The sequence below is a fragment of the Papaver somniferum genome, chromosome 9, assembly GCF_003573695.1.
Source record: "Papaver somniferum cultivar HN1 chromosome 9, ASM357369v1, whole genome shotgun sequence".
NCBI classification, from domain to species: Eukaryota; Viridiplantae; Streptophyta; class Magnoliopsida; order Ranunculales; family Papaveraceae; genus Papaver; species Papaver somniferum.
The window spans coordinates 172801362-172817571 of NC_039366.1; the positions used below are offsets into that span (position 1 = coordinate 172801362).

Genomic DNA, 16210 nt, shown 5'->3' on the forward strand with positions numbered 1-16210 from the left:
CATAGCTGCTGGCAATTGTGCCACACAAGTTGTTTGGCTGAGGATGATGCTGAAGTCTCTTTTCAATGAGCAGACTACACCTACAACAATAATATGTGATAATAAGTCTTCAATCTCGTTAACAAAGAATCCAGTGCTTCATGGAAGGAGTAAGCACATTGATATCAAATATCATTACCAAGTCTTTGAAGTCTAATACCTTCATCTATTTGCGTGGAAAACTTGGAATGATTAGTAAAGAATATCTTGGTTTAAGGGAGGATGTTGAAGATTAAACCAAGATATAGTTGGTGGAAGCAACTAGTGGAAGTTGATGCTGTTATGTGGAGGCAACTAAGTTAAGTTGATGTGGTGTATGAAAGAAACTAGGAGGAGTTGATGATGTCTGAGTGAAACATTAAGTGGAAGCAACCAACAGGAGTTGAAGTCGTACTTGGAAGCAACTAGTATAGGTTGATCTGAGTTACTGAGAACGTATAGTAAACTTGAGAAACAAGTTTACCAGTTTTAGAAGTTTGGTTACGTATAATATTTAAGTATAGAGTTTAAAATATTCTAGAAGTATCTTTAATTAGAATTTGATATGTTAGGAAAGAGTCTTTGCTTGAGAGTCAAGTTTGTTAAACTATAAATAGGCTGCAAAGCCGTAAGATTTTTATATCAATAGAAGAAGATTTGTTTGAGTTAAGTTTTGTGTTCATTAAGTCTTTGATATCATATTTTCTACACTAATGTTAGATTTTCAATAACATTGACCAGAATAACTCGTTTGTTAACAAGGATGATGGGGAAAACCGAATTAAAATTAACCAAAATTTCTACCGAAGTTGAAGTACCAAAACTTCTATTAAAGTTAGGTGCATTTCTTTGTCATAATTTCTCGCGAACAAACACACCCCGTATACATAGAGGTGTAAAATGGGTTGTGCCAGCACGAGCACAGCCCAGCACAGCACGCTAAAATCTGAGCCCAGCCCGGCACAACACGTGATTCAGCCAGCACGTTAGTTTCATGGGCTGTGCTGGGTTAGCCTAATCGGCACAATAGCACGGCACAACACCCGGCACGGATAAGCACGTGTCCCAGCCCAGCACAACACGTTAAGAAAACACGTCATAGCATGCACAAGTGTACCATATAACTAGGCATAATACATCACATTTTGTGTATATTTGACAAAAGAGCACCATTCTAACTAGTTTTTTGACATTTTTTGTTGGCTTATTTTTATAACAACACATATAATACCTAAATATTTGGAAAAAATATATTCCAATATCTTTGTTATAATGTCGTTACCTATATTTGACTAGAACATTAATTTACAGACAATGATCCAATTTTATATTTGATAGGCTATTTCTTTTTATTGAATAAACTTGTTAATTTTATTTGAAATAATTTCAAATGATATGTTGTCTATTTAAATTCTCGTGATAATGTCCGACATAATGTATACATTAAGTGATTTCAAATTGTTTATAACACGTGTGCCAACACAGCACGGCACATCACGTTTATTCATGTGTCGTACCTTGAGTTGTGATGTGCTTAGCTTTTAACTAGTAAAGCACAACACGACACATCACGTTTAAATCGTTGGCACAACACAGCACGACTAGGGGTGCACATACCCTACCCATACCCGCCAACCCTACCCGCCAGTTTTTTAACCGTATCCTACCTTATCCACTATTTGGCGGGTAGGGTGGCGGGTAAAGATTTTCTTAACCGCCAGTAAACGGGTAGGGTGGCGGGTGTAGGCCATATCCTACCCACCCTACCTAGGGGTGTACATACCCTACTCATACCCGCCAATCCTACCCTACCCGCCAGTTTTTTAACCGTATCCTACCATATCCATTATTTGGCGGGTAGGGTGGCGGGTAAAGATTTTCTTAACCACCAGTAAACGGGTAGGATGACGGGTATAGACCATATCCTATCCATCCTACCCGTTGTGCAGCCCTAAACACGACACATGACACGTGAAGCACGCGACTTCATGTGCCGAACTGTACTGGACCGGCACGTTTTACACCTCTACGTATACACACCTAGGAGTGTCTTAAATCTAGAACCCTTTTCTTGTTGCTTGTTAAATTAGGTAGGATACATACGTGGTGACTTGCACGTAAGTGCAACAAATTACATCTCCTCGTCTTTTATTCTATTATCTGGACCGCGTGGGGTCGTTCCAATGTCCAAAATTTCGTCCAAACTTTCTTTAAAAAATGTCTAAGCGACGGTAACCCGTGAACCAGATTGTGGGGCCAAAAATTCAACCTGTTTGCCCAAATTAGGACCAAACTGCTTGATCAATCTCATGTGGCGACCCCCCATCTTGCTGGTTCTCTGTTTGCGATGGCGACTGTAAGACCGCATTTGGTTCTTTATTTTAGTTTTTTCGTTGGTCCAACAAGACAGAATAAGGCCTCGCCATTTGGCCTGTTTCAATCTCCTTCCCCACCAATTTTAGCTACATGCGGCTACACCAAAATGCTTGCCGACTTTCTCCTATTAAGCCGCCAATTCCGCATAATTTTTCGCCAAATTGATTCAAATTTTATACTACCGCGTATTATAACGTGTAATAAGATTATGATAACGTACATTTATGATGCGACGTCGATTTCATGCTTATGGCTTCACCTCTATTTTACCGGATCACAAACTTTGACACGAGAGAAGAAGTGAGACAACATACGATGGTTTACCACAACTTTCCATCCCATGCCAGTAGCTCTCGGTATAGTTTTGGAGTCCAAATCCGTTCACATTCCCATAACGAGTGTATATTTCACATATTCTTCTGATTGGTTGATTATTTAACAGATGGTCCCATTATCTCCATGTTTAGAATCATGAGCCTTAACTCCCTAAATTTAATTGTGAAATATATATTCATTAAGGAGTGTGCACTCCTATAACCAACTGCAAAAAGAAACTGTTTCCTTAATTACCTCAAAGCCAAAAAGAAATCTCATTAAAAAAAAACGCGTGCAAGCAAACAAACAACATGCATCCGCGGAACTACGAACACACGGCAAACAAACAAACCAGGACGCGGTTTTAACAGAGAAAAAGAAAAAGCCAAGACTTTCCGCATCACACTATCTTTCCCTTTCAGGTGTCTGTCGTCCATCACTAACTTGACTACTTCAGCTTCCTATTGCTACAATATTAGACCAATTCCTCTTTTTCATTCTTCCGACCAACCATGCATGCACTGTAATCCACTACATCAAATTACCTTTTCTTCTTCAGTGACCAACTTTCTCATCTCCTATAAAATCCCACCCTCACTCAATCTCTCATCCGTCACTAAACACTCAAATTTCAAAATTCAAAATTCAGAGAGAAAGAACTCAATAGTGATTCAAATCAAGAAACGGCAGATCGAGTTTACCCTGGAAACTATTCTCCAGATCAAACAACAACAAAATTAACATCAGAAAACAACAACAGCAACATGGTACAAAGCCATGGAAAATCACCTCCTCCACTAACATGAACTTATGTTATTCAAATCCCTAAAGATCAAATCTACAGAATCCCACCACCGGAAAACGCTCGTCGTTACGAAAAACTTTCAAGGAAGAATACTCGTCGAAATCCATGTTGTTGTTGTTTCTGTTGGATTCTCAGTATAATTGCTCTTTTGATTCTTCTCACAGTTATTGCTTCTGTTGCATTTTACTTCATCTACAAGCCGAAACCACCAAATTATTCTGTCGAGAATATGTCTATCAAAGGATTCAATTTCGAAGGAGTTTCTTCTTCACAATCAGATCTAACATTTTCTCCTGAATTTGATGTTACTGTCAGAGCACAAAACCCTAATAGCAGAATTGGGATATATTATGAAAAAGGGAGTAATGTTTCTGTGTCTCACACTGATACTAATCTCTGTTCAGGAGTATTGCCTGATTTCTATCAACCTAGAAATAATGTCACGGTTTTTGAGACGGTGTTAAAGAGTCCAAGCTTGAAGCTATCCCAAGTTGTTCGCGATGCTCTGTATGATCAACAGAAAAAAGGGCAAATTCCACTTGGGGTTGATATTAAAGTACCTGCTAGAGTGAAGGTTGGATCTATTAGAACTTGGAAATTTACCATTAGGGTTCATTGTGATGTTATTGTTGATAAATTAGCCGTGGATTCTAAAATTGTTTCAAAGAAGTGTTCTGTTGATCCTAAGATTTGGATGAATTAGGATCCTCTTCTTTAGTGTCGTGATGAATTAGGGTTTTATGATTTGGTCTTGTAGGAGATTTATGAATTAATTTTGATGTTATTGGGTATATATACAAATACAATTACAGATTTTAGAAATTTAACAATGCCATTCTTGATATTTGTTGTGATGTTTATATAAATTCTCTATTTAATCCATAATAAGGTCTAAGCTAGGATTGAATTTGTAGATATGGGTTATCAAATTGAAGGAAACAAAAATTTGGACTGCAACAAAACAAATGCTTAAAGCAGAGTTCATAACAAAAAAAACCAACACTTTGGTAACACTTTAGAAGATGAGACCTTTTATTCAAGATTGGCTTGTCTTCCCATCATGGATTCTAACATCTCCAAGGCTTCAATCACCATCTGTTAGCATTCAGATGATTCATGTAAGTTCTCAAGGTCATCTTCCGTAAGTTTTTCTAGGACCAAGTCGCCATGTCCTACTGAAGCTCCTGACTCAGGTTCCTTGGGTATTTGAGATTCATGCGCCGGCAACTCTGGTTTATCCACGAGTGATTCAACCTTAATAGGTTCGTCATGAACACCACCTGCAAGAAGCTCAACTGATGCCCTTGCGTTATGAACTGGAAGTTCTAATATTAAATGATCCTCGTTTGACAGCCAACGTTCATTACGCTCGACTGTTTCATCATCCAAAAAAACTAAGCCAGGGTTAGATAATTCGTTCCGCAGTAGATTAAATGCTGAATCGGTATCTTCCATGGGTCTTGTTTTTACAATTGGCAGCTTCAGACCATTTTCTTCTGAAAAATCAAGCTCTGGTAGCTTACAGTTGAAAGCCTTAACTTTAGATTCTTCCAGTTGTGATATACCTCTAATCAGTTCAAGATAGCTATATCTCTCAACTTCTGCTTCGGATGAATCACTATCTTCTCCAATTTGATGCGGACATCGTTGTCCCATTAAACTCTCCTCAACATCATCGACACCCCAATCTACTAAGATTTTACCATCTTTCCGCTCCACAACACCCCATTCTTCTTCCATATCATCTGAACCGAAGCTAGTGTCATCATCTAAAGACTGCTCTAATGTACTGTCAGAGTCGCTGAGACCGAAAAGAGCAGGCTGAGAAGGATGACCTTCCAGGAGTGGTTTACATTCCTCCAGCAATATTGTAGCGAAATCTTCATCAGAGGGCGCTGAAGAAGAGCTATCATTGTTGTAATATGAATTAGAACCATAATGTACCTCCATGTGTTCAGCCCAAGACTCAAAAGAATCTTTGGAGGAGTCCACCGAGCCTTCCACTTCAACGGCCTCAATTTCCGTCTTCCCACCCTCCCAAGTTTGAACCACGACCTCCTCTTCACAGGTAGTTCCAGATACACCTTCTCCTTCGTGAAACGATGTCTTGTCATCAACTTCACCATTCCAGTAATTCGTCAAAGAATTCTCATCTGTAGCCAACTTATCATCCGTTTCAGTTGATACGAATATCCATTCCGTATCATCTTCTTCTACACCCAAATTATCGGTTTCAGTACTCTCGTTTAATTCTTCTTCTTGTTTTTCTACTTCAATTTCAGGTACATCTACACCCAGATTATCGTTTTCGGTGTTCTTGTTTAATTCTTCTTCTTGTTTTTCTTCTTCAATTTCAGGTACAAAATTGAGATCGCCGAAACTCAATACAAATCCAAGAAAAACAGCAGTGCAAATAATAACAGGAGAAAAAGATACCAACAAATAAAAGAGTGTAGGATAACATTTATATAGACTAACCGCAAGACATACAATACTCAGAACAGAAGGTGGAGTGCTGTATAGAATACGAACCAACAAAGCAAACGTTCTGACAGAGAGATCCAGACCTTTCCTTAACAAAATTTCGTACTCCATTGAAACTATACTTAGGGAAGAAAATCAATAAACCGGCACAATTGAAAGATCAAATATTATAGTCTTATTTGTAAGAGAGATTACTGTGAATCTGAAAATAAGAGTTCGATCGGAACCAGGAGTTGGACAGAAGATGGGAGAGTCATTATTTTTGGTTTCTGTTTTAAATTTGTGTAGTACCTGGATAATGTCGAGGTGAAACTTAGCTTATATAAAGACAACTCTCTTTATTGATGTTTAGAAAATCTCTCAAAACTAAACATAAGCTCTAATCTTGCTCATATGATCAACCACAATTTTGGTGATCATATATATATATAGAAATATGAATTCCTTTTCCTAGTCCTATCACCTTATTACAAGTCTTTCCTTTTCTTAGAACTAGATGACTTCTAATTCCCTTAGGATTACATCAATTTCCTAATCTTGTTCTAACCAGCTTGTTAGTGACTTCTATGTTGAAGTTTAACCAACACTGAAATCATTGGTTGTGGGTGAAAAGCAATAGATTGTTTTTGTTACTTTATTTTTATTCCGATGAGTCTCTTTAATTTTTGTGAATTCTTTCGGGGTTCAAGGGCCCGACTAACTACCTTTGCTGTTTAATGGCTAGCTGTGCCATCTGATTTGTAAAGGTAAGCTCGTCGGTAAATTTCTGAGTTTGTCTCGTAGAACTCTAGGATCAGGCCCATCAGCCCCACCGATTCCATGACACAGCAACTCCATAAGTTCAAGTGCTTCGTGTTTGCATTCGGAGTTGATTCATGCTGGAGAGAGGTCAAGATAAACCTTAACTCAAGTAGCATATGCACAACTTCTAATCAATTATGGGCTTTGCATAAATCCTCCGTCTTTTGCAACGGAGTTTTCTACTGGAGAGGTGCAAGAGAACCTTATCCATTGATATCGTTCGACCTCCACCATGAGAGTTTTCATCTCATTCGAATCCCGGATGAGTGCATTTCAGCTGATGAGAAGCTACAGAAATTGGTTCATCTTATTGATCACAAAGGAGCTCTATGTGTTGCACGCCTTGAAAAACAAACAGCAACCGCTGCTAGTGTAGACGTTAGTTGTCAGAATTTTAAGCTTCACTTGCATACATAAAAGGGACAGAATCAATCAAGTTTGGACCAAGTAAACTCCTGTTGTTCTTCCCTTTCCACTTCCTTTCCTTGACCCAACTCGTCTTCTGGGCTTCTCTGATGATCGAACTCTATCCACTGGTTCGACGGGAAGGATTTTCAGTTGCGTGATATGTTGTGTGTAATTGATAGTTCTAACCTTCATTTTTGCATAATCTTGAATACCCTGATTTTGCTTATTTTCGATTTTAGGACATCTTCAGGTTGTTTGAGTAAATTCTTATCGTTCTTGCTAGCTCTATTTTAGATGGTTTCGTTTTGTTTAAATGTTCTCATAAGCATACAGTGTGACAGATGAACATGGCACAACTGGAGACCAAAGAGTCTTCAGATATGCAGAGTAAAAGAATTGGCGGAAAGCGTATCTCTGGGAGCAATAGAGGCATTGAACTGGCACAAACATATGAGATGGAGGGACTGCAGAATTGAAGTGGAGGACAAGAAGCTTAGTAAACAACTGACAGCAAAGTGGAAACAACCTACAAAGTCATGCCAAAGGCTGATATGTATTCCTCTAAGGAGTGGTTGCCTGCCAGGGCTAGCACATCTGATCTAGCTTCAATTAGTTTAAGCCCTAACACCAGATGCACAAACAATGTTCTAAATCCCCATTGTAATACCTTTCAAAGAAACAATGCTTTTCAGCTCACAAGCCTGACTAGTTAGTATATGCTGTAAATCTACTTACCGAGACAAAAAAAAAAAATTGGAAATTTGTATAAATCCACACTTTCCGGATCCCCGAATAAATCTTACTAGGCATCCAAATTTCCTTATTATGCATCATGCATCAAAATCAAATCACTACAAAAATTTACTTCTGTAACAAAATACTTAGGGGATCCCAAAAATTATGCACCCTGTGCATCCAAATATTACACCAATTTTGATCACCTTTAAATGCTTGCCTTCACCTTTAAATAGTGTGAGAATAGGAGAGTGAGGGGATCCTCCCTGTTTACTATAAAACATAAAGATTGAACTCATGAAGTAACAAAAGTAAAAGATATTGGCATACCTTATGATCACGCCTGATGCAACGCAGATCCCTGGACAGTTTGATCTTTTTAAGGGAAACAACTTGGAAACTTGCTGATGTCTCCCATTTCTCACAATTCTCAACTTGGAATGTTGTAGGAAATTAATGCATAATCCTAAGATTCAAGTTGAGAGTTGTGAGAGACGGGAGAATATCAGCAGAGATACCCAATCTTGGTAATAATACAGGAGTCACGATCAACGATATATATCACTGAAGAACGACGATGGAATAGAAGATAGCGAGTTCACTACATAAAATGATCCTTAACTTATAGGATAGCCAATAAATTTAGCAAACATTTCAGAAATCGTAAATGAAAATTACCAATTGATTACTTCAGAAAGAAAAGATATGCTTTAGTAAAAGAAGAATGACCCACATTCCAATATGGAGTTCATGAAATCATAATTATGCATGAGCTATCTGAACTTGAGTAAATCTAACGATGAAAAATAGTTAACAAATCGATGAATGAATATGAATCGTAGTATTATCTTAAAACAATGAAGAAACCAGTTAAACGCTCCTATTATAGATTCATAGGAGAATAGTAGTATTTGTTGTTAAAGACAGTTCTTTGTATTTGAGTCTTCTATTAAAAACAATCTTCTTACTTAAAATCTTATGGAAGTTATTTGATGTTATTGTTTCATTCTTCTAGAGATATATCATTTTCGATTGGTTGTTTTTAACAATTCATTTCCAATTATTGGCCGCTTAAATTGAACATGGTCAACTTTGTATCGGACAATTTGCATACCCCACTGCGCCCCTTGGCCACTTGGATATGGACAACTAATTAAGTATAATTATGCATCATTATGTTCACTAACCCTGTAGATGAAAATTATGAAGCTCGAAAATTGTGCACCTTTCGACACCACAGGGGTTGATTGTCGGATAAGGATGTCGACCAAAATCAAAGAGAATATGAATATATACGAATATAATCATGGGGAAGGATCGGCTCACAGAGTTAGAATGACAGACTTTGTCACAAAGTCGTACAACCGATGGATTTGGCGACTAAGCACGGCTGAGATTCAAACAAAACAAAAAAAACACGTGGGTTTGTAACAAGGTCCATGACCCGTTTTAATTAATAATGTTATGTTCTCTCTCCGTTCATTTTCCCCCCACCTTTTCTATCTGTGGATCCTTCTTTGATCTTGTAATTTCAGATGTGAAGCTATGTTTATTAATGGTACAAAAAAACTTAGTTATATCAGGGGAAAGATTCATAATTAAGTTTGGATCGCTGATGGTGATACAATTTTTGCAGGATTATGGGAATACATGCCTAACTTTTGATAGCTCATGGTGAATTACGTAAGCATATCAGACCTAATGAAGAAATTACTGGTGTAACTGATGATGAAAGATGTTGTTTCTGGTGTTGATTGCATTGAATTGGAAGATGTGGATATCGACATGATTTAGTTTTTTTTTTCTTATTCATGAACAATTCTTATTTCAATGTATTCGAGGTTTTTTTAGGTGTTCGAAATATCTACTGATAATATGAGATGCGGAAATCCTTGGTTTGTTTCTAACTTTTTTTTAATAAGAAAAGAAATACCATTGATTGACACAAATTGATTGAAGATTAGAATAATGAAGTGACGATGACGAACCGAATTGTTTCTCTGGGATATTATAATCTCAAATTACAAAAGCCTATAATCCCAATCTCTAAATCAATACCCTAGAAATGATTTATAAAACACATAATTTGGGTTACGTATGAGGATCCTTTCGATTTTAACAGTAAAGGAAACCAAAAATTTTGATGGCAAATGATTAATTTGTTTTAAAGAAGAAGAAGGAAGGTCGGTCAAAGGATAAGAGATAACAGGAGGCCACGTGTTTGTAACTACTAAAAACGGGTCAAAGAAAATTTTACAAACCCGCATGTCTTTTATGTGAATCTCAGCCGTTCGTAATCGCCAAATCCGTTGGTTGTACGACTTTGTACCAAGTCTGTCATTCCAACTCTGTGAGCCGATCCTTCCCCTATAATCTCATATAAACAAGTTGGAGGTAAACGGTCAAAGCCAAGTCTAGCATGATTACTAAGGCCAGTATCAGCATCAGCGAATGCCGCTCGAATGATTCGGCAAGGTAGTGTTGTTTGACTTGATCTAGTTAATTTATTAATCTAAATCTTGGAAGACCTAAACTCGATAAATGAATTTAATTTTTTTTTATTTTAGGATTCGCGTGTGTAGGTCAAATTGATTGTAGGTGCATGAATACTGAGGAAGCTAGGTAAATAGGGTAGTTTGCTTGGTCTCAATTATAAGAAGTTGGTAGTGTCTTTGTATAGCGGTTTAATTCTGAGAGTACTCATAACTGGGATAGGTCCCGGGGTTTTTCTGCATTTGAGGTTTCCTTGTTAACAAAATCTTATTGTGTGCTTTTACTTTACTTTTTGCATTATAATTTGTTTAAAGTAATTGCACTTGAACGTTAATCCCAAACACTTGGTTTGATCTTTGTAGTTAAAGGTTCGGTTTCGAACTAGAAACTATATACCAAGTGTATACCTTGTGGTTGCTATCTTGTTAACAGTTTTTCTATATAGTAGATCACACAAGGTATATGACTTATATGTTTATATCGAAAAGATTGTGGTGTACTTAGTACCCTCGTCGTTTCAATTGGTATCAGAGCAGGCAAACACGAAAAAATCTAACAATATGTATTTAGTGCGATCCAACCTATAAAACTGAAATCTAAAATGGTTTTGACAAAACTTGTAATTGGTTCAGTTAACGTACCATCAAGAATTTCGTTAAGCAAAAAACACTTGATACCCAATAGTAAAGAAGATACCAAGTCATGAGTCAATAAATTGACACTGAAAAGGCGGGGGTCTAACAACCACACCCAATATTTCGTTTAGACAATTTGTATGGACTTACTCCAACATAATTCCAAGAGAATCAACTAGACAGTCAGACTCAATCAAGGAAAATATATCCAAGAGTTATATCTCTGTTTCTCAATGTAATCAGCAAATCAAACAGATAGAATCCGTGAGCCTGATTATTATGAGAAACAACTTGAACGGTACCAAAGACCAATGTTCAAGTGTCAATCAATTTCAATCCACAACCAAAGGTTGAATTTAACAATTGATTGAACTACGCACAACCTGTGATATTTCAATTATATAAACAAATATAATACGGAAAAGAAATAACACAGACACCAAAAGTTTTGTTAATGAAGAAACCGCAAATGCAGAAAAACCCCGAGACCTAGTCCAGACTTGAACACCACACTGTATTAAGCCGCTACATACTCTAGCCTACTACAAGTTAACTTCGCACTGGAATGTAGTTGGGCCCTATCCAATCTCACACCGATTAAGGTACAGTCGCGTTACATCTCTGAATCCCAGCAGGACTCTACGCACTTGATTCCCTTAGCTGATCTCACCCACAACTAAGAATTGGTACGACCCAAAATCGAAGACTTGATAAACAAATCTGTCTTCCACAGAAAAGTGTATTCTGATAGTTTAATAAGTAGCATCTCAACTAACCATTTAGGTGCAAAAGTTCAAATGTGCTAATTCAAAATGCCGCTATCTGGACTACCAGTTGTTTAGTGCATCTCAACTAAGGATTTAGGTGCAAAGTTCAGACGTGCCAATTTTAAGTGCTGCTACCTGGACTACCTTAGTTCAAGCCTTTTCCTTGAAGAAAAATAGTACTGCAATACAAGTTTTGGATTCCTTACAAATCTTATTCCTCAAAACATCAACAGACTGAATTATTACTGGAAACTCAAAGTTCATAAGCTGCATGCACATAAAACGGGACTCTATCCTACCACACATTCATTGTCATAGCGGAAAATATAACTCGCTACGACTATTTAGTTACCTACCAAAACTAAAAATTACACACATTTATTTCTCCATATATGCATATATATAGTAGGTCTTTCCTTCTTAAGGCATCACTGTGATGATCCATGCACAACATAATTCTGGTCGGTCACTTCACTTGAACAGTCATCAATATCCCTACCCGCATTATCATGCATTACCTCTGCATCATCGACTAACAATGAAGCGCCCGACGGTTCATAGTAATAACTTGGTGGTGCAGGCGTTTGCAGTCCTGTAAACCCATACCCACGTTTACTCTTTACCAAATGCACTGGGTTGTGTTCTTGTTTATAGACACTACGATGAAGTTTTGATCTCGATTCAGTATTACTCATACCTCGTGCATGGTTTGTTGCAAACCTAGGTGCAGCAGAAACTTCGAAAACACGGGCAAAACTAATCTTCTTACCCTTCAAACTCGAACTAGATTGTTTGTTTGATTTCATGGTAATGGTGATATTAAAATGACAAGAACAAGAAAACCAGAAACTAAAGGGATTGAGGGTGAGAGACGGAGAAACAGACAGGGTTCATTAGAAGTTGAAGTTAAGGTGGTAATAACTCTTTGGACTGAACTAATTAGAGTATGATCTTTACGTGGTTGAAGAAGGGAGATTAGGTGAGACTGGTACGTAAATCTACTTAGTAATAAGTGGTGCAGAAACAGACGTGAATCAAAATGAAGTAAAGCTGGTAATGAATAGACAAGTGTGAAAATTACATCGGGAATCTGAAACACATGTACATTGGTGGTGGAACTAATTTATGAACGAAAAAAAAAAAAGTCTCCTTTCTGTCCACTCTTTCTTAGCATACTTGGGTACCTCCGTCCGGATATGCACGATCTTCCATGTGGCGCAAAAGATTTTTGGCCCGGTGCTCGGGAATCGTATCCCTTGTGGAGCTTACTCACTTTAAAACTTGATTTCTGGTTTGGACTGTCATGTCTATCGTAAACCATGAACTTCCCTAGCTGGTATCAAAGCAATGCCAATGCCAGAGGTTAATCCATTGTAGTGTAAAAACCATCAACAAATAAAATTAAAATGGTGCTGCCCAGGTTCGAACTGGGGACCTTCAGTGTGTAAGACTGACGTGATAACCGACTACACCACAACACCGGTGCATCAGACCCAGCAAAAAAGCTAATACCATCAATAGTATTAGCTTTACTTGTGATTTTTCCCAGAGTGACACTAAATTTACATGATTAAAGTCGTCAACGCTGTTAAATATGATGGTCAGAAATTTAATAGATGAACAAAAACCAAAATGCCGTAACTTTGGAAAGCGTTCGGTTATATTTATTTTTATTCACCAAAATTGACATATCCCTAATTGATCAACGTTGAAAATTTTCTTAAGAGTTTAATGAATCAAGTTTCACGCACCCATACTTCACCCTCATACACTTGCTTCATTCAAGTGCGAACCAACAATCTCATAGATTGACAAAGTAATTCTTTCTTGTTTATTCTCTATCTTTTGATGCATCACATGCTTCATTATAAGATTCTCCATGCAACTTACTCGCAATATCACTATGCACACAGTAGGTAATGCAACAACTCATTTTTATTGCACCATGGATGTAGTTGTCTTAAGCAAGGGTATGTTCGGTATCTTCTTGGTCTGTTGCAGTTTCCTCTTCTTGTGGGTAACACTTTTTGATCCAGATGACCCACAGTTATTCCGGCTACTACTATATGATTCTACGTGGTGACTAATCCTTGCTTAGTCTGGCTGAAGACTTTAAACTTAGCACTTCTTGGGAGGTAACCCAATATTCATGCGACATGGTAATATCTTTCCTTATCTCTTTTGCTTCATTGGTAACAGTTTCTCCTTGTTCATGCTTTTAATTTTATCTTTAGAACATCGAGGACAATGTTAGATTTAAGTTTGGGGGTATGGGAGAAACATTTTAGTCGCATTTTTGAAAATTCTAGTGTCACATAGTACCCGGTTAGCTAAGTTTACATACCGTTTCTCACCGAAAAGATAGAAATTGGAATGCTAGAGATAACAACCTATTGAGACATTAGAGAAAAAGACATTGAGATCCTTGAAATTCAGGAGAGAACTTGTTCCTTTTAGAGCATAACCGTGATGGACCTAACCATCCATGATGGAAAGGCAAGTAGGTCAGAAGGAAATGCCAGAAAGACAGAGCAACCTCACAATGTAGTCTTAGTTACTGGATTACGACTCTCTCTCAGTAAAAACTTATCATCATCAACAAGCGGAGTGACATCAAAATTTATGAAAAAGTTGAAGACGTTTAAGGTTTAGAAGCAACAATAGAAAAGAATAATTCAAAAATCAAAGTTGAAGACTTAGTTACAAGAAGTTACAAGAGAAAATGATTTAAGTTGTTGAAGTTCATGATACCAAGACATCACAAGTTGTGAAGATCCAAGTTCTAAAGTCCTTCTCTCATGGCCATGTAAATTTTTGTCTTGTAAAAAAACAAAAAAAATGAAAAATGAAAAAAAAAAACATCATTACGTTCTTTTTGTTCAATAAGGCCATAGGGAAGAAGAAATTTATAAGTCAAGCAAGAAATCGAAGAGAAGATTTAATTGTCAAGGTTCTATGAGGTTCGAGAGTTTATCATCAACAGTTGAAGACGGAAGAAGACGTTATTTCTACTGAGCATTGTGAGAGAGTCGAAGAAAGATGCATTTTGGTTGCTTTGTTAGTCTGCTTTCAATCTGGCACAAGATCTTTCTAGCACTGGTTTAACTCATCACACGTAATTAGTCCAGCTGTGTAGCAGATGTCCCTCTCATCTTTATCTCTCTCCTAATATTATCCAGCTGTAAAGCAGCGGACGCATCTTACAATGTTTATCTAGCTGTGTAGCGGATATCTCTTTATCTAGCAGTCGTGCGGATGTGTCTCCCCTTTTCTTCAGTCAGCTTTAGAGCTGACACCTTTAATTTCTCTGGCATTCTAGTTACTTGGAGATAGGTTGAGAATATGTATGTCCTCATAGATCTTTGGATACTTGTGACCAATTAGAAGTCATGGTTTTTGTGGGTACACCTCTGTTAAACCCACCCGAGATTAACTCGGTTTTATTTTTTAGTTTTGCTCGAGGACTAGCAAATAATAAGTTTGGGGGTATTTGATAGACGCATTTATGTGTCTATTTTGTTCTCAATATTCTGTATTGTTAGACTCGATTAAGTACTTATTGTGTTATTTTGTGTTCTTGTAGGAAATTTTAGAGAAATAAGCCCTTGCGGCGAAATGGGCTCAAAAAGTGGTGTTTTACACCCCCAAGATAAAGTATTAAAGGAACCCCAGAAATGCACTGGAAAAGTCACAGAAATGTCCCGGAGGAACCAAGAAAAATTACTATTTCCACCCAAAAATTACTATTTCAGCCCCAATTGCTAAAGGGACACCAGAACTGGATTAGGGGATCCCCAAATTCAGATTCCAAAATTGGCGGGAAAATTTGGTTATTTACTGGCATATTTGCCAATCGATTTTTGAAGGAGTTTCAGGCCGATTCAATGGCTAAAACTCATTGGGTATCTTCTGTTGGGCTAGACAGGAAGTATATGGGTGTTGGATGCGATCAAATTTGGTTGGAAAATCCATCAGATGAAATCAGAGCAGACGCGTGCATGGAAAATATTTCACGGGGTTTTGATGAGTTGGAAGTGTGTTGCTCGTGTTTGGATGGGGCTTGGCTATATTCTGAAGTGTGTTTGAGATAAACAAAGAAAATCTACTCACCATTTACAGCTCCAGATGCGTATAGAGATAATTCAGGGAAGAAAAATATTCTGAAATATTTTTCTTCAATGGCCGAGTAAATGAAGATTATTTGGAGTTAATGGAGGATATTCAATGGTTCAATTACGTATAAATATGTTCCTAATGTGCTACAAAGAGGTTGTCGAGAGTTGGAGGTCGAGAGGATATCTCAGGAGCAAGAAATCACGAGTTGATCAAACTCTGTTTCTGCTGCTGCTGCTGATGAAGAACACCAAGAACAC

At 37.5% G+C, this 16210-nt stretch overlaps 1 protein-coding gene and 1 non-coding gene across 2 annotated transcripts; one reads left to right on the forward strand and one right to left on the reverse strand.

The window, feature by feature from the left end:
• Positions 1 to 3518: 3518 nt before the first annotated feature.
• Positions 3519 to 4358, forward strand: LOC113313994 (NDR1/HIN1-like protein 13; the record flags this gene model as incomplete). The annotated part of the gene is made up of 1 exon (XM_026562764.1): positions 3519 to 4358. A coding segment is annotated over one exon (699 nt), but the record flags the coding sequence as incomplete, so codon positions are not given.
• Positions 4359 to 13244: 8886 nt separating this feature from the next.
• Positions 13245 to 13318, reverse strand: TRNAV-UAC. Its single transcript has one exon. It is a non-coding gene; the product is annotated as a tRNA-Val (tRNA).
• Between the last annotated feature and the right edge of the window lie 2892 nt (positions 13319 to 16210).